This window comes from Paralichthys olivaceus, chromosome 8 (assembly GCF_024713975.1).
Source record: "Paralichthys olivaceus isolate ysfri-2021 chromosome 8, ASM2471397v2, whole genome shotgun sequence".
In the NCBI taxonomy this organism is placed as follows: domain Eukaryota; kingdom Metazoa; phylum Chordata; class Actinopteri; order Pleuronectiformes; family Paralichthyidae; genus Paralichthys; species Paralichthys olivaceus.
This window is the reverse complement of record NC_091100.1, coordinates 13,951,359-13,972,661: the sequence shown is the minus strand read 5'-3', so window position 1 is coordinate 13,972,661 and position 21,303 is coordinate 13,951,359. Positions and strand designations below refer to the sequence as shown.

General features: G+C 40.7%; 1 protein-coding gene across 3 annotated transcripts in view; it reads right to left on the bottom strand.

Moving 5' to 3' along the window:
• The window catches only part of LOC109627699 (microtubule-associated serine/threonine-protein kinase 1-like), a 58,010-nt gene that overhangs the window by 13,402 nt on the left and 23,305 nt on the right, over positions 1-21,303 (bottom strand). For all 3 annotated transcript variants that reach the window (XM_020084444.2, XM_020084445.2, XM_069530848.1), the window contains 14 exons: positions 18,873-18,961; positions 17,381-17,456; positions 16,741-16,813; positions 12,535-12,695; positions 10,759-10,834; positions 9,268-9,477; positions 9,081-9,182; positions 5,164-5,296; positions 3,884-3,951; positions 3,698-3,774; positions 2,408-2,616; positions 2,093-2,231; positions 1,258-1,390; positions 178-343 (listed from right to left, as the gene is read on the bottom strand). In XM_020084444.2, coding sequence (XP_019940003.1) covers positions 178-343; positions 1,258-1,390; positions 2,093-2,231; positions 2,408-2,616; positions 3,698-3,774; positions 3,884-3,951; positions 5,164-5,296; positions 9,081-9,182; positions 9,268-9,477; positions 10,759-10,834; positions 12,535-12,695; positions 16,741-16,813; positions 17,381-17,456; positions 18,873-18,961 — 1,712 coding nt within the window. The remainder of the gene's footprint in view (positions 1-177; positions 344-1,257; positions 1,391-2,092; positions 2,232-2,407; positions 2,617-3,697; positions 3,775-3,883; positions 3,952-5,163; positions 5,297-9,080; positions 9,183-9,267; positions 9,478-10,758; positions 10,835-12,534; positions 12,696-16,740; positions 16,814-17,380; positions 17,457-18,872; positions 18,962-21,303) is intronic.

The following is a 21,303-nucleotide window of genomic DNA, read 5'->3' as shown; positions in this document are numbered from 1 at the left end:
AGAAGCAGAAATGTGTTTGACTAATACAATTACAAACAGCTGATTGTAGAGGCATATGATTCTTTGCTTGTCTCCTTTTAATGACTAGTAATGTTCAGTTTGTTCTCTCGGCAATGGTGTACAGTCAGGCAAATGTATAAAAGCCATAGTATTTTTATTTAGAAATTCTTCTCGGACCTGTTATGACCTGTCCAAACAGCTCCTCTGGAGTGTCTCCAAAGAAAGGAACACAGCCGAGCAGGAACTCATACAGGATGATGCCCATGGCCCACCAGTCCACCGGCTTTCCATAGCCCTGACGGAGAATCACCTCTGGAGCAATGTACTCTGGGGTACCACATACCTGAAGAGATAAAGATTAGTTTAGGAGCTCTGATAAAACAGGAAAACATCATTTAAAATATTAAAATTAGCCCATATATCCTTGAAAGAGCCAGTTTATCCACTTATTTAGCTATTCAGCTCTGCCACAGTGAATTGTTCCATCACCCTAATCCAATAACGGTGAACTGACCTTTGTTTGTACTGCTCAAAGCATTACAAATGACATTCAGATAACCAGAATCTGCACTTGAATCCTGCAAATCCAATCCCTGGACTGTTTCATGTGAATATGTGAGCTGGTTACTGGCAGACAAACAGATGCCTGCTTCCACCCAGAAGAGCTGGAGAACACGCGGGTCGATGTGACTAATCATGACTGCTGTAATTCACAGCATAAACAATAACTATAAATGTAAAATGGGATTGTGATGGAGCATTAATGAATCACTAATTCAAACAACACAGGAAGCATTTGCAATGCGGGGTCTTTATTTGGAGATTATTGATTTTGCTGGATGACTTGGCAGGTTGGCTCGCATGGCTGGAGGAGACTAAAGGATGCTGGGAATGGGAGTTGTCTGCTCAGCCACCAAACATCCTGACTCTGAGCCAAATGAATAAAATCCCCAAATCTCTGTCTGTCCTTCGATTTTCTCGACAACTGCTCATCTGATCGACTTCAAACTTAGCGGGTGCATTTCTGACCCAAATCAGTCTTTTATTTTACGCTGCACTGGCTGTCTCAGTGACATCAAATAATCATGATGTCTGATGAGGAATAAAATAGAAGCCATAACCCTCCTCAGGGTGTTTGTTTGTAGCAATGCCACACAGCTACAGGCACAAAGACGTGTACTAGTCCATTGTGAGGATAAAGGGCTGCAATTAATGTCTGAAAGCCTACAGAGTGGTACGAGGTTACGGGGTCTGTACCTGCTTGTCCAGGAACTCTCTGGCATCTTTCTCAATGTGTCCCTCATAAAGATTGGTGGTGAGGCTCATCAGGCCCATCTTCGACAAGCCAAAGTCTGTGAGCTTGATGTGGCCCATGGAGGTGATCAGGAGACTATGTGGAGAGGAGAGACAGGACATTTGATTCATTTGACATTTATTAAGTTCAAATTCTGACACAAGGCAATTCAATCCATACTTAATGGAGTAAGCGGATATTTTCACAACCAAGGTTTCCTATTCAAGGTTTGGTCTGTGATTCAATAAATGATTTTTTTACAGACTGTAATAAATTATAATTGCTTTAGAGAATTTAAAGCAGTAGTTTACTTTTTGGCCACAGGAGGCAGCATAACTATGTTATTATATGGTGAACAGTTGTTTAATTTAACATACAGCAAAAAAATATCAACATTTACCATAAAGAATAGTTTTTTTGTCCATGTGGTGTGTTTACAGTTTGATATTTAGCTGTTTAGTTTTTGGTCTCCACCAACCCCTGAGAGAAATATGTCGTTCTCTAGCCACTGGCTGCTGTAGTAGTGAACAGTGTGTTTATCACAGCTTTAGCTAAAACAATTCAAATCCAATCTTATCTCATGGTAAAACTAAAACAAAACTGTAAAGCTGCTGACAGTAAAACTGAAACAATGAGCTGAACAACACTAAAACACTCAGATCTCAGAGTTACCTCTGTTGGGTGCCAAATACCTAATAATAATCATTTTCATCATCATGTGAACAACCCCTTTAACACTTAACACTTGATCAATTGTTAGTACAAAATCATTATTCATTGGGGCATAAAAACACTCACTTGTCAGGTTTGAGGTCTCTGTGGACAATACCATAGTTGTGCAGGTACTCCAGGGCTAAAACAGTCTCAGCGAAGTACATCCTCGCCAGCTCCACAGGCAGAGCCCCGATATTCTTCAACAACGTGGCACAGTCACCACCTACAAAAACACAAACACCACAAAGCGCTTGTTCAAGTCTGAGAAGGGTTGTTAAAATAGAAACACAATATAACATTTCCTCAGGCAAATACAAACAGATTCAGAGAGGCCTCACAATCATAAACACATTTTCAGTTTGAGTCCATCTTTACAGTAAACCATCCTGACTCTCTTACCCTCGACGTATTCCATGACCATGCAGAGGTGTCTGCGAGTTTCAAAGGAGCAGAACATAGAGACGACAAAGGGGTTCTCTGCGAAGGTCAGGATGTCTCGCTCTACAAACGCCTGCTGGATCTGGTTCCTCAGAATCAGATTCTGCTTGTTGATCTTTTTCATGGCAAAACGCTGACGTGTCTCCCTGTGCCGCACCAGGTAGACGGCACTGGAGTGAGAGTGAGACAGAGGAGGACATCGGGGAAAGGACAGGAGGATGAGACAGCGGTTTAAAAAGAATTGTAATCTGTTTTCCATGCAGTATATGATAATGTAGAGTTTTTTAAATCTTGAACTGGATGTTTGCAGCCTGTCTCAGAAACACAGCAGAGAGTGCCATGAATGTGTTGAATGGTTTCTGACATTTAAAGGTTCAGTGTGTAAAATTGAGTGACATCTAATGGTGAAGTTGCAGCTAACATGAAAGAGAACCTGATGAAAAGTTCAGTTGGCATGCCAAAAACATGACGCCGTCCGTAGAGAGGACCTGCTCCCGATGTTAATATAAAGTATTTAAATATAAAGGACCCATTCTAAGTTAAAGAAAACCACAATTTGTACAATTTAGATGAAACACACAAGTGACCTAATTTCCCTTTGGGGATGAATAAAGTAATCTATCAGAATCAGAATCAGAATCAGAAGTACTTTATTAATCCCCGTAGGGAAATTAAAATGTTACAGAGCCCCTGAGAAAGAGGTGAAACAGCAAAAGCAGATATAAACATAGCACTATAAAATATAAAAATCAAGTAAGGCTAAAGAAATAAAGATATACATATGTAGAAGTAAAGACCGGGTATTTATAGATTTACATTTGTGCATGAGTAAAGTAAGTTAAAGGTAAAGTTAAAGTATACACAGTATACATTATTAATCTTAATACTTTACAGGTTGTCATTGAACAATTTGACAGCCACAGGCAGGAATGATTTCCTGTGGCGTTCTGTCGATCAGGTGTTATCTAATTGAAAAAATCACTACTAATATCACTAATATCAATATCACGATTATTTTAATATTCAATTTCTGCCAATAGATCCCTTTCACCTCAATCTTACAAGCTTTCAACCCAATTTCAGCAGATGTTTACTCAGTTGTCAGGAAGTTCGCTCCAGAAGACAACTGATAAAATGACATGCACTGAATCACATAGAAAGAGATTTAAAGTGCTAGTAAATCGACTATGAGTTTTTTTCAATTTAAAAGCATCATAAAAGCTTGATTCAAGAAGAAGATCTGTTGCTTACCCATAAGCTCCATTGCTGATCAGTTTGATGCTCTGAAAATCTTCTTCACTCGGTGGCTTGATGGCTCTCCCTCTTCCCTGGTGATATAACCAACATTTTGAATATTTTAAATCAGATTAAAGCAGTTTAATGTTTGAAAACAGTTTTTTAAACACATATCTGTCTGTCAGTATATTTGGTTTTCACCTCTGCTGAGTCATCAGTCTCTGGAGTGTGTGGACCCTCACTGTCGTAGCTGTCAAGGCTCACGATTTCTGTGGAGAAACATGTTAGTTAACAACAGTCAGTCTTTGCTTTAAACTGGAAATGAATGATCTCGTCTGTTGAACTGTTACCATGGGAAACAAGAAAAGAAACGAGAGTGTGAAAGTGTAAACACGCATGCAGCTGCGTGGGTGTGAATTTGTGTCTATGCATCACAATGAAGGTGCAAAACAAGGTGCAAGATCAAAATATCAAGTGGCCCATTGTTTGCGGCGATTAACTGAGAGAGACTCAACAGGCCCATATTTCCCTTGAGTTCAAAAATAAAAACCACAGAGGTTTATTGTTAAGAGTAATGTCTGGGTCATTTAGCCCATCAGCTAATGAACGCTCTTGTTGGAATAGAATGGGAGCGAGAGCATCAGCCCTGAAGATTAATGAACGATAGTGATGCCACTGCACCGCGCCGGCAAATGATCCAGACTCTACATCTCAATAAATATCCTAGTCCTGAACAGCCGGTTAAACTGATCAATAGCTTAAAGGACAACGAACAAAAAAAGATTCAGAGCTTGGTCTGGATTTCAAATGTCTACATCTCACATGCAGGGCTGTACTGAGAGTAAAAAAATGTGTAAAGGTGCAAGGAGTGTTAAAGTGCAAAGGTTTCAGTCCATATACTTCCATATATATATAAGATGAAAGTACTCATATTGTGTATTGATTTCAGTTTTTTCCAGTAGTCTTACCAGTAGTTTAAGGTTTTTTGTGTATGTAAAAATCTGAAACGTTAAAAAGCACAACATATGCGGTAAAGGAAGCTCCTCTCCACCCCAGATAACTCTGCTCCTGAAGTGCCTTCCTCTTGCTGTTTGAAAACTGGCAAGTATCTGTCACTTTCACATCACACTCCCTATCCTTGCCCACCCCCCCATGCAGCTCTTCCGCACCCACCTGAGAAACTGTGGCTTTCACCTTGAAATCTCTGGCTAAAAGCAATAGTTTGACACACACAGTGGTGTATTTGCAGAGCTTGGTTCTGTTTCACATTTTACTAATCAACATGCTGTAGTAAAAAAGACAAGCTGAGATCTTAGTGATTAGGCTGGATAGTAAGAAGACACAGCTTCACTAAGAAATGGTTACAGCATCCCAAACAAGACAAAGCATGTTAATACAGTGCTCAGGCAGCTGCCTCCCTGCTGGTTTCATGCTCAGCTGATCACCTCCTGAAACATTTCTTTTCTTTCTTTCTCTCTTACCCTCCAGTGGGTCTCTGGTCAGACCCAATTGGCTGATGATGTACCGAGGGATGTCTGCCTTCATCAGCTGTCCCTCCTTGGCGTGATCCTCTGCTGCCTCAAGCAAATGGTAAAACTCCTCTGGGTTGAACTCCTGTTAGTGAAAGAAGTAAATATATAAAATGCCAAAGGAAACAACAATATAAATGGACCTTGAAGCTCAAACTGCCACAGCTGAGGATCTGACAGCAGTCAAAATAATTCAAGTGTAGTATTTGGAATCCAAATAAATATATCTACACAAGGAATAGGAGCTAAAGTAAAAGGGTGAAAACAATGTAGTCAAAGCAGCACAGCAAAACTGTCACTGCTGATTTCACACGTAGCATTAAAAGATATCTCACAATAGAGTTTTAACACCTTTAGAATCATATCACCTCTGAAAAAGCAAAATCAGCTCCTGTCAACACACCAGAAGATGAACAGAAACAGCAGCTACTGCTAAAGTGTTAAAGGAAACCTTTTTCACCGCCTGATCATCGAGCAGATTTTCAGGAGAACTGAAGTCGGTAGGGTGAAAAGGCTAAACTGTATGAAGCTCAGATGACTTTGCAGATAGAGCCTAGTGCAAACATACGTCAAGGGTTGAATCCTTACACCTGTCTTATTTTTATAAATATATATAAATATACAATATTCTACTCAGAAGCCTCTTCTCAGTCCGTTTTTATTATCATGACAAGGCCTCCTCAATCTCACAGATAGTAAAACACTTGCTCAGGCTACGTCCTGAAGTGTTCTTTACTATGGGGACATCATTTAAATTCATGCTGCCTCCTCAGTACTACATTGCCAAGACTCTGTGGTAGACCAGTTTTCTGTAGTAGACCCGTTTTCCTGCTCTTAATAAGCCTAAAGAGAAATCTTCTTTTATTTATAAAGCCACACTGGGCCTCCCCCTTCATATCTGTGTGATCTCTTATCACTCACAAACCGCTGCTGTGATTATCACTCCACTGGACGGCTGCTCTCCACCAGGTATCCAGGATTAACTCAGAGCAGCTTTCTCCTACTGTGCCCCGTGATCATGAAATTACCTCCAGAACTACAGAATCTACAGCTCAATGATTGTCTCCTAAAGACGATTTTGAAGTTTTCATAAAATACTGTGTGACTGAAGAGCGAACATGTTATTCCTTAACTGGACATTGTTTCTTGTTTCTTTCTTTCTGATATGCTTTATTTCTATAAATTCAGTAGCCTTGACACGCTGTGCTACCTTGGCAAGGTCTTGCTCAACAAAGATATTTCAATCTCAAGGGACTTAGTGGTTAAATATATAAATACATATATAAATACATAAATTGTGGCACGGTGATGCAGCGATTAGCACTGTCACCCCACAGTTGAGAGTTTTATTCCCAGAGTTGAACTTTCTACAGAATAGGAGGAAAAACATCCTCTGGCTCAATGTGCTGATAACATATTAACAGAGAACTTATCCAGTATATCACCATATTGATTCGTTTTTTCCCCGGCCTACAGCCAGGTATCGAACCTCCAGCTTTATCTTCCTGGTTAGCAGAAACAAAGTGATGTGATAACAGCTTACAAAGGATGACTGCTGATGAAGTGATGTTATATCGTGTTGCACCACATAAACGCATCACAGCAATTCCAAAACTGAGCCCGACTTACAATCACAAAAACTAGACTTTACTTTACAAGCCGCAGGAAATTCATGACCAAACACCTCTGTGGAGTTGTCAGACAAACATAATCAGTGTTAATACAGCTCCCAACTTTAAATTGCTTTCTTGAAAACATCATTTTTTCCCCAATGAAACAGCCCTTTGTGGCTGTCCTGTGGGATTCAGCTTCATTCCTGTCGGTGGAATAACATTTTGATTAGAAAGCAGACCCCGGGGCAGCCATGATCATTTTCTTCCTCCCCCACCTCCCTCATATCTGCTCTCCTAGACCAGACCAGAGGGAAAAAAAGAAGGAGTATTGAGATGGAGGCACTAACCTGCCTCTCTGATAGCTCGCTCTGCTCCGGGATAATATTCGTGCAGCTAAACGCCGACTGATATTTTCACCATATCAGACCACACCACTGACTCGAATGCTAAATGAACTCTACAGGCCTGGACAATATTTGAGCTGTGTCTCTTCTCCTCTCATACCAAAGGGCTGTACGATCTAAAGTCCCGTCAACATCCTGCCTGACCCCATCGACCCTATCTGACGGTTGCCTTGGCAACAGAAAGATGAGACACCGGTGCTGGGAGGAGGGACCACGGCGATGACGAACATGGGAGTCCATCAATCAGTGCCCTGATATCCTGGTTAGGCCTTTCGGTGTATAAAGACGCTTGTTATTACTAAGTAAGTTGCGTTGAGTTATGTTCTGTATGTATGAACATGCTAAGGACACGGCTCCGGCAAATTTGATGTGCAGCTGAGAAGACTGACAAACAGTTGAGATGGACAGAATATTTTAAAAGTTTTGAGTGAAGTTGTACAAAATATCCCAGGGCTCTAAAATGCTGCAGTAGAGATGTGCAGCATTTCTGATGATACTGAGCTGCTCCGAATAAACAAAACCATGACCTCTACACTGCATTATACAGAGCATACATACATCCACCTCTCGTGTTACTGAAGGTGACACTACATTTACTGGAAGTAAGTGCACGAGAATTGTGAATGTAGATGATCAGAGTGAATATGCAAATATACAAGTGCAGAAAGGAGGAGGTGAGGGAGAAGAGTTTCCAGCTCCCTGTTTTCTACCTTCTGGCTTTACATGCTACACATCACATGATGTTTACATTCAGGTCAGTTGCTGCCATTCTCTTTGACATAAGATAAAATAAGATGGCACAGCACAGCCTATACTCGACACTGATTGGTGTGTAGTTGGGCCGGCATCTGACATTGTCCTGTCCTGATTTGGATCATTTTCATTTAAGCAGCATAGTAAAAAGTGATGTTTCCCTTTTGAACAGAGAAGATGAATGAACTCATTCATTTCGTTAAATTCATTAGCATCACTAAGGCATTGCTCCCAGCAAAGGAAGGTCCTCTTCGATCAAACATTATTTCATCTGTGACAGACTGCAAGAAATCCTGTGAGCCGCTCCTGCTTCTTTTTCTTCTTGAATGATAAATGCTGTATCAACTTCCTACAACTGGTCTGAAAGTCCAAAGTAAAAAATTATCCAAAACATGGTTTGTCTGATCTGGGATGAGACCACCTCTTTTGGTCAAACTAAATTTTGGTCCAATGGTCTGCACATCTAAAATACTTGAGAGGACATATCATGATAATGTTACAATGTAAACAATTTCAATTTATTTAAAATGTATTCGTTGATTCTTTCTTTTCTGCAGCTACAGGTTAAGACGTCATGGCAGCACAGGGTGGATGGGTTCTGGGAAGGGTTTGTATTTGTTTGTCAAGATCTTAGAATGAGATTTTGGGCCTTGTTAATGTATGCAGGTAGGTATTACATTCTGGGAATATGTGTGTGAGTGCAGTCAGTCTCTCTTCTTATTCCTAAACTGGAGGATTTTTACCATAAAAGCAAGGACAAGTAAAACAAATGGAGTGTAAAAGATTAAATGAGCCTTTTGAAGGGCGCCAACACAGCTTCCTGCTGTAAAATAATTAGCAAGGCAAAATTGCATGTTTCATCACTTCAGACTGAATGCACAGTAAACAGCCTGCCCTACTTAAACTACTTAAATGCCATTTCAGCATTAAGGAGTAGACGCTCCATCTCCATGTGGAGACAAGAGTCTCTCCCAGCAGATGAAGGAGAAAATACTCAGAATGAACATACTTGTCACTTCATTCAATTAAAGCTAATTTGTCAAATTCACATCAGTGTGTATTGAGAATCTGAGCAATTCCAAAGAAGTGTTAAACTCACCAAACACTCGAGGAGCCTGGCGGGACGAGATATGATGATGAAGAGCTTTTTGACCAGCTCAATGACGAAGGTGAGCTCGGAACTCTCTGAGCGCTCATAAGCCTGATGTGGACAGACACAGAGACACAGACAGGGTCAGTTTGTGAGATGTAGCGTTTGAACTAAAGCAACAGACTTTGTGACTCACGTCATCCATTAGCTTCTCCAGGTTCTCCTGCAGTTCACAGAAGTAGACGCTGGTGATGAGGCCCTCGCGTGATTTGGTCAGGCAGTCTCTGGACAGCTCAGCTATCTGGTGATGGATAAAGCTGAGGACCCCGTCGGCCAGTGGCAGGACGCTCTCTGGGGAGTAGCTGTGAATGAACTCTGCCAGCCTCTCCTCCATCTGAGCTGTGGCCTGATTAAGGAAAAGAAAGTGGTCAAACAGTTAATTATTGTCACGTTGTCAGGCGGGTGGAAAGAGTAATGTAATGACCTGTCAAAGACGATCAATGGTGCTCTGCTAATTTGGAGGAGAATTAGAGAAGTTCTGAATTTCATGTTAAATTACTGAGGCTAACACATCAGCAGCTTATAAATAATTAAAACATCTTTATCTGTTGTCCGCTCTGCAAAGAAGGTTGTGTTCATCTGTCTTTGTTTGTTTGTAGTAGGATTACACAAAAAACAAAGGGTTGGACTACCACAGAACCTGATGGGAGGATGTGATATTGGTCAGGAAAGAACCTGTTGAATCTTGGTGCAGATCCGGACCTGGGAATTTTTCCTTACTTGTTAGATCATCACATCTTTTCAATCTAGATGTGGTTTCATAGGGGACTGTTGGACTTTGGTGGAGGTATGTGCTCTACCAAGTGACATTCTAGTTTCCACCTTTCACTTGGACATAGAAGCATTTGGCTCAAACATTAAGTCAGGTCCATATCTCTGCATAGAATGACAGGTTTAAGAGCGTAAGTTCCACTTTGAACAAGATATGATCTAATTTAGTTTGTGCTTAAAATCAGGGACAGACAAGTCAGAACTTGCATCTCAAACACGGCCGACCTTTTCACATACCTCAGTGTCAACAGCTTAACGTGAATGGTGCAATAAACAACATAGCAGGGGCAGCACTCTGACTGAAAGGTCAGAGGAGAATGATAAACCTCATTCACAGGAGATAACAGCTCAGTCATCCTTCCTGAAATCTATAATGTGAATGCATATGTGAAGCTCTTGACAAATAATACATCACACAAAGGAAAGCCACGGCCTACAACATCCTTCTAGTTGATTGCATTTCTATTATATATCGATGCTTTATATTCTAACAGCCTGCAAAATGTCCAGTTGAACAAACATGGTAAAGGGTGGTAGGTGCTATTTGTTTGCAAAATATATTGTGGGGCTGCAAACAGTTTCATGGCCTTTCAGTGATCCCACGATTTACGTGATCTCCAGGAGATCAGAGTGTGTTCTACTCACTCAGTAGCCAGTAGGCGTTCAGCTTCAAAAATATAATCTGCTTTTTACTGAGATCTGCAATTAAATCTTTAACTAGATAACTGTTTTAAATGTAAATGAAATTCACTGTGGCTAAAAAGCTGGTCACTGTTTGCGTAGTGTTCGTGTGCATATTTGACGAGCGTGCAAATGCAGAGTTTACACACGGCGTGTTTGTTTGTGTGCGGCTGACCTTGGGGAAGCGCTCCTTGTAGACATGGTTCATCATCACTATTTCATTGTCATAGCAGGATGGAGAGCGCCCCGGGCTGCGGAGAGACAAACAGAGAGCAGGAGTGTAATCTGTGGCGCTGACTGAGAAAATCAAAGGAGGGGAGGTGAGGCGGCTGCTGCGACGAAAGAGATGAGATTCTGTATTTGTCACCTGAGTGGAGGATTATTTCACTGCTTCCCATCATGCCGGTCGTCTGTGTACATTATGCTAATGGAGCGATCAGAAATTCAATGTACTTTGTTTCTCTAATGGACTCTTGGCCTTTCCTGCATATCATGCCACACTCCTCCATCATGAGCAATAATAAATAAGTCAAATGCTTTTACACACACCAAGTACCTCAATATATTTTACAATATCTCATCCTATATGATGAATTTCAAAGTCACAAAAGAAAAGCACAGCAAATGTCCTCACCCATGTGGGTAAACACGTCAGTTTAGCATCACACAACGTGATATGAATTGATTGATAACAGTTTATTTTAAGACACATCTGAAATGTGTCTTGCATCACAGCAGAGGATAAATACATTTATACATTACATCCACAAAAAGACAGCGTCCCTCAAAAGTCTCTTGATCTGGGATAAGTTCCATACAGTATATACCTTTGCCATGGAAGTTGTGTTGCTTCTTGTTGGTTTGTTTGCAAGCAAGAAAACGCAAAAACTACAAAACAGATTTCCATGAAACTTGGTGAAAGGATGTGGTCGGGGTCATAAAAAGAACAATTACATTTTCATGCTGAACAGGATCAGGGTCAGATACAAGAATTTAGTTTTTTTCATTTGCTTTAACGTTTCAACATTTTCATTGATTTCTCAGAGAATAATGTTCTATAATATATGGTTCTTCATGAAAAAAAAATGTTTAGGGTCCTGATATTTCTGAGTTTGTGAAATTTGGTGCAGATCCAAATAAAAATCTGCATCTAGTGAATTTAAATATGGTTTCATAAGACGAGTGTTGGACTTTGGCAGAGGTATGCACTCTACTGAGTGATATTCAAAATAAATTCCGCTTCAGTCTAATCTTATTAAACTGTAGAATTCTGCATCGTCAGTTAAATGGCAACATTTCATATTCTGTGATCAGTGATGAGGTGCATGATTGATGCATCCTGCATAAGAAAGCCACAAGATTAGATTTAGAACAGCGACCGGGACGAGGAGCTTAATACACAAACTGAATACTAGTGAGCAGTGATGTAGGTAGTTAGGTGCGTGCTAAATGCAGAGGCCTGGCGATGATAATAATAGGTGTGGTTGAACAACGTGTACACCAGAGACTCCTGCTAATGAAGAAACTGCTTCACTCTGGAGAGGCTCAAAGCACTGGAGGCTTGGACTGACACTGATACAACAACAGTGGAAAATATCCAAACACTGAAAACATGTACCCAAAGTAAAGTACATGTACCTTAAGCTTGTAGCACAGTATTTGAATATTTAGAATTTCTGATTATTTCGATACACTTATCTATTTAGTAGTATATACTAACAGTTTAAGGATAACATAGGTGCTATTTTATATTTTTCTCCTTGCAAACTCATTTTAAAATGAATTAATTTAAAACCAACCATGTGTTATTTCAACACCTCAACACAACAAAAACTCAAAAACTTTACAAATATAACTTCCTTTCCTCGTAAGTCAGTTCATTATCACTGATGACAGGACATAATCTTCATTTGCTATAATAGTTTTTGCCCATAATCTGTCATAGTCTCACCTGAGACTCCGAGAGCGAGGGCGTACGTGAGGCGAGCGACGGCCCCCGTCGTCGTCCGTGATGCTCTCTGTGCTGCCAAAGTGCTTGGACAAGAAGTGCAACTCGTCCATGGTCGGCTGGAAGGGCAGCTGGTGCAGACGCTCCTGGGACGAGCTGGATGACTGGAGAGAGACACGGAAAAGAGACAAGGTTAAAAAAAAAACTGGTGGATTTTTTTCAAAAGTCTCTGTTGCAGCTGCAGCATTTATAGTTGAAAAATAGATGATGAAGATCAAATCATCAAAAACCACAACTGAAAACATCTTAGTTGATGTGGAGGAGAAGTGGAGAGGAAGAGGAGAGAAGAGAAGAGAAGAGAAGAGAAGAGAAGAGAGGAGAGAAGGTGTACTCTGAGGTGAGTGGGTGGAAACAACTAAAACAAAGAAGCAACTAAGTTAAAAGAAGATGGAAAAAGGGAGGTGCAGAAACAAGGAAAACATCCAGAAGGAGTTCGTGTGGGAGGGTAAAAACTGAATAATCGGCACTGAGAAGACAGAGGAAGAAGACTGCAGGGAGAGAAGTAAAAGTAAAGTAAAGTAAAAGTTTACTGCCGCCTTAAGTGTCTGCTTCCTTGGGGGTTAACTACAGCACTATTTGGTCTTGAAAAAAAATACGTTTCTTCAGCACATGAAGAAGAAAAAAAACAGCCTGGATCAATCCGAGGCTTAATGAACACATCTCCCAGTGGGACGCCTCGGTTGGCTTTAGCCACACAACGATTTCTGCAATAAAATCCATTAGAAACTCCATTCAGGTCTTAGCCACATGCAAGCTGCAGAATGCAGCAAGTCCAGTCTACAGAATCAATTAGCACATTCCCAGCAGACAGAGAGAGCTCAGAGACGGAGGAAGATGCCACTGGATAAGATGGCTGTCACAGGTGAGAAATGTTTGCCGTCGGCCTTGCTCCGTTCTTGCACACTGTGCGTCTCACTTCAATTAATTGCATGAATATTATCTTCACTTGCGTCTTGGGTCCCGCCTACTGAAGAGGCGAGGAAAGGAAGTGAGAAAAAAAAACATCTTTTAAGAAAGTGAATATGAGATGAGTCTCCTCCGTCTCTGCTTTCCCTTAAAATAAAGTTTGGAGACTCCACACTTTCTTAGAGCTAGGGTTTGTTAATCCTGAAGGAGCTATAGCAAGAGCAGGCAACACTGAAAATGCAACTGATACATTCTGCCCTCTTGTCAAAGCTATGACAAGTGAAATAAAAAGAGTTACCAACCCTAGCTCTAAGGACTTGAAATGCACAGAGAGTTTGTTATAGCTGATTTATGAATTATTCAAGTCTGAATTTCTGTTTGTAAATTCATCATTTACTCATTTACATTGACAGTGTCTCATTATTTGTAGAATCATTTGGGGCCCTAACGTCTTTGGTGATTTGATTAAACCTTATAGGCTGTATCACATGAAAATATGGTTTCTTTCATATTGCACAGGGATTGTCAGGGTCACATTAATGATGTTAATAATAAATAATCTAATAGCTGAGTTATATTTTTGTCTCTGTGTTCCAGTGGAGTCAAAACCAGCCCAAACCACAGCATTTACGTTTAAGTGGAAAAGGAACTGTTTACTCAGAAGCAGGAACTGAAACATTTCAACCTTCTAACTTCCTCTATCTTTTACCCTGTCTTACATCTCTAACTACTCCTGCAGCTTTCTGCATACATTTAGCTCATATCCACCTCTTCATAAACAAGAATCCTACACACACACACACGCACACATCGTCTGCTTTAATCTGTTCTGCTCAGAATGCAAGGGTCCTGCTGTAACTAATCAAGCGATTAATGGCCCATGTTAGAACCTATAGAGGGCTGAAACCTGATGGGATGGACGAGGGAAGAGGTGGAGAGGACTGTGGTGGAAACTGAGTACAAAAGAGATCAATCAGTTGCCTATAGTACTGTATGTACTGCTGGGAGACAGTCAATGAAAGAAATGGTGTGTGATATGAGGAGGAAGTGATTGTGTTCAGGTTGGAGACTGAAATGTACAGAGAGTGGATTATGAGGCAACATCTTGCCTCCATCTGAGCGTCACACACATTAAGGTCCATTTCTCAAATGGACTATTTACCAAATGAACCTTGGCGGTGTTCATTCCCCTTCGAATCCTTCCAGACAAAAGTGATTGTTGTCTCTAAACAAGTTTCACTTCCACCCACACTCGTGTTTATTTGTCTCTGTTGCCCTTCTTTACCATCAATCTCTACTTCTTCAAAGATGGAGTGGGGGATTGAGAAATAGTTACTGGAACACTGGTTACTTCAGTGCAGAAATAATGGTTTAAAATCGTTAAATTTCATTTCACTTATCACTGCTCCACTTTTTTCCGTTAACGTCAAGTCGACATCAGCAGATAAATCAGGTCTTAGCAACGGAATAGTTGCACCATTTTAGGTCTGGTCTACATGTGATGCATGTTCTTCTGCACTTAAATGCTTTTAAATAGCCTCAGAAGTAAGTCAGAGAACATAGAGGTGTGTGCGTGTGTGTATGCATGGTGTTAATCTGCTAGAGTAGCGTTTAATCATTTCAAAGTGTGACAAAAGTAGGAGATTCAACCTCAGGACATTAATTTACATGCAGCAGAGCACACACTGATTTTATGCATGAAAATAGATGCAAATAAATTCTTTGGCTGAAATACATATTCATTCAAAGTAAACATAGACCACCTCTTCAAATAAGCAATGGACAAACAATCAAAGACACAGTTTGATGTGTCAAGTTCATGACTTTTGCAGCCAAATTAATAAAAGATTAAAAAGCTGATCCATCTCTTTTGTGTCTTTACTTTTCTTTTGTTTCTTTGATAATTACTAAATTACTAAAATTTGAAGGAGTTTCTCCATAAAAACATCACAATTATCACCAGAAGCATCTCATTTCAACTCAGGGGACTTCTAAAGCACTGCTGCTGCTGCTGCTAAGCCGTGGTGTGGTGTTTGATCGCCACAAGGTTTGTGTTACAAGGACACACTTAGTCAGCTCTGTGCTACAGCAGGGTGAGGACAAGGTGCACTGGCTGCTGCAGTAACAATACACGATAGGTGCAGGAAGGTTGCAGCTGAAAAAGAGAAAACACACAGCTCTTCTGATGCAGGCCCTTAATGTGCGACATGACTTTGTTTTGATCCCAAACAACTCACATTATCGAAATAAGGAAGTCCAGAATCGGCTTTATTGGCCAAGCTTGTGTTACTTAAATCATTGTGGTGGATGGTCCACATAGTACAGTAAAATACAGCATGTGAAAAGAAAGTAGAGGAGTAAGCAGCATATTGAAAACACTAATGACCAACACCATTAAAGTATTCACAAGAGGGTATGTACACACAACAAGTAGTACAAGTTACAAGTTGTGCAATGGAATAAAGAATTAAATACTACAAACCATAATTAAACCATCCACCTCGCACTGACACACAACCCACTCTACCACGTAAGCTACAGCCAGTTTGGATGTTAGAGGCTTTTCTTGGCTGTGAATGGAGAATGAACTGTACTTACACAGCTCTGTACAACCTAAGTGTGATAGAGCGTTTTACAATTTGCTTCTCATTCACCCATTAACACAGGATAACAAAGCAATGAGCTGCAGCTGCCAATTCAAGCCTCAGACCGAGCAATTAAGCACAATAACCTGTATCTGTATCATCTAAATCTATGATGCATGGTGATAAACATTAGTGTCAATGGTTTGCTTTATGTTTTATGAGGAAAGAAATACACTCAGGAAAATTCAATAAAGTACTGGACTGGTTATCGGAAATGATAGATCCACATTGAAAACAGTTAAACTCAGTGATTCAGCAATCTGTCACAGTCGTTTAGTCACAGTGGGCTGTTGTTTTTAGTGCCAAGTCATCACTGGTCTCATGTTACCATGCAGTGAATCAAATATCAAATTATATTTTATACAATATTCTAAAATAAAAAATGAATCCAATGCGTTTCACACAGTGTTGTAAAGAAATATTCAATTGTAACTTCAGCATTTATGTATTTTATCAGAGAACAGTCATATAATCAGATGGTTTAGATTCTGTTATTATCAGAGGAGAGAAAGTTGCTTCCCCAGTGACTCTTGTTTTTTGACCTCATTGAGACAAGATGTGTCAAATGTGGGATTTATCATCTTCCTCTCAAACTCACCGTTGAGCTGGGCGTATTGGTTCCATATCCTGACGAGGGCAGAGAGGCCAAGGACCATCTACGACCATCAGCCCTGAGAGGAGAAGTGGAGGAAAAGAAAGGAGAACATACTGTACATTAGAACAACTCCACCATACTCTAGTAGAGCTGCTTGCATGTGTTTTTCTCTTCCAAGCAACACAATTACTACAGACATTTCACCACCTCCCTCTCCTTTCAATTCATCCTATAACACATTTGCCCCTCTTCTTCCTCTCTTCCCTCAGGCCTTTCTCCAGCTGTCCCCAGGTTTGACACTTCCTCTGAGTGAGTGATGAGGGACACGCATCTGTGCCAAATCCTGGGACCTCGCTTCCATCATGTCACTCTGCTGTCACACACACACGCAGCAGGAGCAGCGTATAGGACAAAGATAGAGCAGCGGTTTGCAGCTTCACCTTGTGTGTGTGTGTGTGTGTGTGTGTTTGTGTGTCTGTGTGTGTGTGTGTGTGTGTGTGTGTGTGACTGTGAGCTGCTGTGTTCCATGAAGAGTTTAACCGTGCCACTGTGTGTAGGTGTAGAAATAAGCCTAATCTACTTATCACTGTTCTCGTAACATTGCATGTGTGACTTGTCGTGTGAATGAAGGAGGGATGTCAACCTTCGAGAAGAGGCGAAGGAAAAGTGGGCAGGTCCACTTGGGGAGAAGTTGCGCGGGCTGTCCAATGGACTGCTTCCTGTTGACAAAACAGAGAACATGCAGTGGGGATTATTATTATATATTTTTATTATTTCAACTTTTAGGTAATTATACATCAAACACTCTTAGTGTTGGATTCAACCCTGCGCCAAAATGTAAATTTAGTTCTTTCAGGCATTAATAGATAAATCACTGTTTTGTTTATAATTAAAAACTCTGTATATTTATAATGAATCCTACTTCCTTTAATAATAATCATATCCTTGATCCTCTCCTGCAGTGTTAAATGATTAAAGATTAAGTTAAAGAGCAATGAGGCTCCCCCTATGATCCAATAAGCGGTACAGATGATGGATGGATGGAGTTAAAGAGCAACTTGACACCAGCTGAGAATCCTGTTCATGTTGTGGTGATTTGTTAGTTTTGTAGCACCACAGGTTCGTGTCTTAGACTGTGCTGAGGCCTCAGATGAATCAGTCTTTCTTAGAGCTCTTTATGCACTCAGAAATCTCCCCATCGCTCGCATGATGGTCAGTATTTCTGACGGCTGTGCACCTTAAAAACTCACATGCCACAGTTTTGCTTTACTACGGCAACTGTGAAAGCTCATATTATCAGCTGTGGTTTAACTGCATTGATACGTTTAATATAATGTGTGTGATTAAACGTACACTGCTATCCTGGTAATGATCATGTTTTTTAGCAATTCGGGTTATATGTTGCCAAGTAAATCAAATATTTGGATAAGAACCAGTTTTGAGAACCCTAGATTTGCTGTCTATAGTCCTCGGATGGAATCCAGGACACTGTTGCATGTAAACTATTTTTTCTTGGGTTGGTGCAGAACAGATTGGTGAGAATCCAAACCAACCTGGATACTAAATAATGTAAACATGGACATGCATAACCAGGATTTTCCTGTTCCATGAAAACACGACATTCTAAAAATGATTAAAACCAGGATACAGATGAAAACATGGTCAGAGATTCTGATGTTTATTTCTTGTATTTTTCCATTTATACGTGTCTGAAACAGATAGAACAGGTGTTGCATAATTTTTTCATTGAGCGAAACATAACTTAATATTGACATTGACTGTTAAGGGCCATATCTCACATCGACACACAAGTGTGTTTGCTCGTTTCAGACCAAAGCAGTTGTCATATTCCTCTCACATGCACACATTGTTTGGATTGTAAATACACTTGTGCCCACCTAATTCTTTATCTTAGCTTTGAGCCTAGCTTTTAGCCTAACCCTCAAAAGCCAATTTTCTTCCTGATTGTCATATTTGGTGTTGTATGTCATGAAGAGGCAGCTATATTAAAACAAGACCATTTGATAAGCATTTAAAAACTCTTGCTAGGGGCTTCTAATGTAGAAATTGTCCACATGAGCCAATCATGCTGCTCAGTCTGTTATTGTGTGATGTGTTAACTCTGATATACTGACCGATGTGTCCAGGCAGTGGCGAGTGCGGCCGTGGCAGCGTGGGGGACGTACTGGTGAGGATGAGACTTTTCCGGTTACTGGTTCTGCAACTACAACAACACATGAGAGAACAAAGAAGGAGCACGTCAATATTTGTCTTAATTATACCTTAGACTCCATCGACACCAGTCAGATGAAAGCTGGTACACACAGCCCCCAACCACCTCCAGGTTAATGAATATACCGTGTCCGTGTTTGGCCTTGTGCACCCTGAGTAAATGTACAGCCTGAGATACAATAACAGTGAGTGTGTGTATGCTTTTGTATGTTGAGTACAGTATGTGTTTGTCTGTGTGTCAGGCCGTGATGTAAGATTTTATTGATGTCTTCCCACTCACGGGGGGGGGAGAGTGACAAAGCAACAAAGATTTTTAATTTCCTCCAAGTCTAGCCCCACGTTGCTAGCTGCCATGAAATTTAACGGCAGGAAGAAGAGATGGAGAGAGAGAGAGAGAGAGAGAGAGAGATGGAGAGGAAGAAAAGGAGCAGCGAGGACAGGACAGGTATAGATTGTAATGAGGATGTGGAATTATTGAACCATAAACGCTTCACTCGCTGTCACTGCTGCCACCACTGGATGTGTCAATGAACAGCTTGGAGGAGCATACACACACACATACACACACACACTCACGGTCCGTGACTTTAGAGGACATACATTGATTTCCAGTAGATTTACTCAAACCTTAATCATAGTTAGTACTTGCCTAATCCTAACCTTATGCTAAACCTAAACTAACCTAAACCTAACATTAACCTAACCTAGCCTAACCTAAACCTTAAAGGTACAGTGTGTAGAATTTAGTGATATCTAGTGTTGAAGTGTCATGTTGCAGCTGAACACCCCTCACCTCACCCTCTCCTTCCAAACATGAAAAAAGAACCTGTGGGAGCCTTTAATTGTCTCAAACGGTGTTTAGTTTGTCCAGTCTGGACTAATGTAAAAACATGGCTGCCTCTGTAGAGAGGACCCCTTGATGTAAATATAAAGTATTTAAATATAAAGGGTCTTTTCTGAGGTAAAGAAAACTACAATTCATACAATTTAGATGAAACGAACTAGTGAAAATACCATGAGGATTATTCTACATTAAATTTTTGCCAATAGATTCCTTTCACCTAAATCTTACACACTGGACCTTTAACCGAACCTGAGAACATGTCCTTAACTGTAATGATTTATGTGATGAGGACCCATAATGTGACCTAGTAAACAGATTTAGGTCCCTACAACATGAGCAATACCTGGATCACACACACACAGATGCATCAGGGTTGTTGTCTTACATAACAGCTAAAGTAAAGTGGGAAGTGGATTTTTCAGGTGTTATTTTCATGTGTGGATTGGGTTTTGCTCGCAGGCCTTTTGCGTCGGGGGTCTGTGCGCCTCACTCAAGTGCCTGTCAGAGCACATTTTGCAGAGCAGAGTCACATCTGACAAGACAATACAGGTTTGCCCCACGTTGCATCAGCCAGCACGCAGTTCCACATCTGTGCAGGGAGTGCAGTAAAAAAAAATCGTATCACACACGCACATGAAAAAAAGCTTGAGGTCACACAAGGCACGTCGGTTATCTGATGCATCTCAAATAACACCTCGATCTATAATCTATATCCCCATCTCGCAGTCCTCCCACATTCTCCCTTATCTCTGCCTTGCTTTTTTTGATGTGAGTCTTTGCCAGTTGTTTCTCACACTCTGAGACATCAAACCCCTGGCAAGGATTTCACTGGTGGCAGTGCTCCTCTGTGGGCGCCAGCTGAGGGAGAGCTTCTTCTCAACCTTGCAGAACAGAGGAGGAGCGTATTGAAATATTTAAAGGAAATGCATTAGTTTTGGACAGAGGGCTGGAAGTGGTTGAATGCCATCCTTCACTACCACTCTTAGAAGATGGTGAACAGAGATGAGGAGAGGCAGGAAAGAAGGACAAGACGAAAAAGTGAAGAGACTGCGTGCATACACATGTCTTTCTCTTTTTATATACTTCATACTTCATATATATATATCTTGAACCCATGCACTCTCAAATCCACATTTTCATCGCTGCTCTTTCTTAATCAAAAGCTGAATCACTTGAGCACATGCTAGTCAAGCATCTCTCCACAACATGCTCTGAGCTTTTGATTTATGATTCATTGCATCTACCACAGCTCTACTCTACCAGCAAATTGTCAAACGGCGGTGATTCACTGGGAGGTAAAGTGTCTAATGTTGTGCACCGCATATTACAAAGAAAGGGATTTGATTTCATCGACCTTGTTTCTCTGAATTTTCCTTGACGATTATTCTCAGTCTCGATAAATCTCCTCCACATCTTTTAAATCACTCTCCCTCTGATTCACCTTCATTTCATCACTTTCTCCTCACATCCTGCTCTACTCTCATTCTACT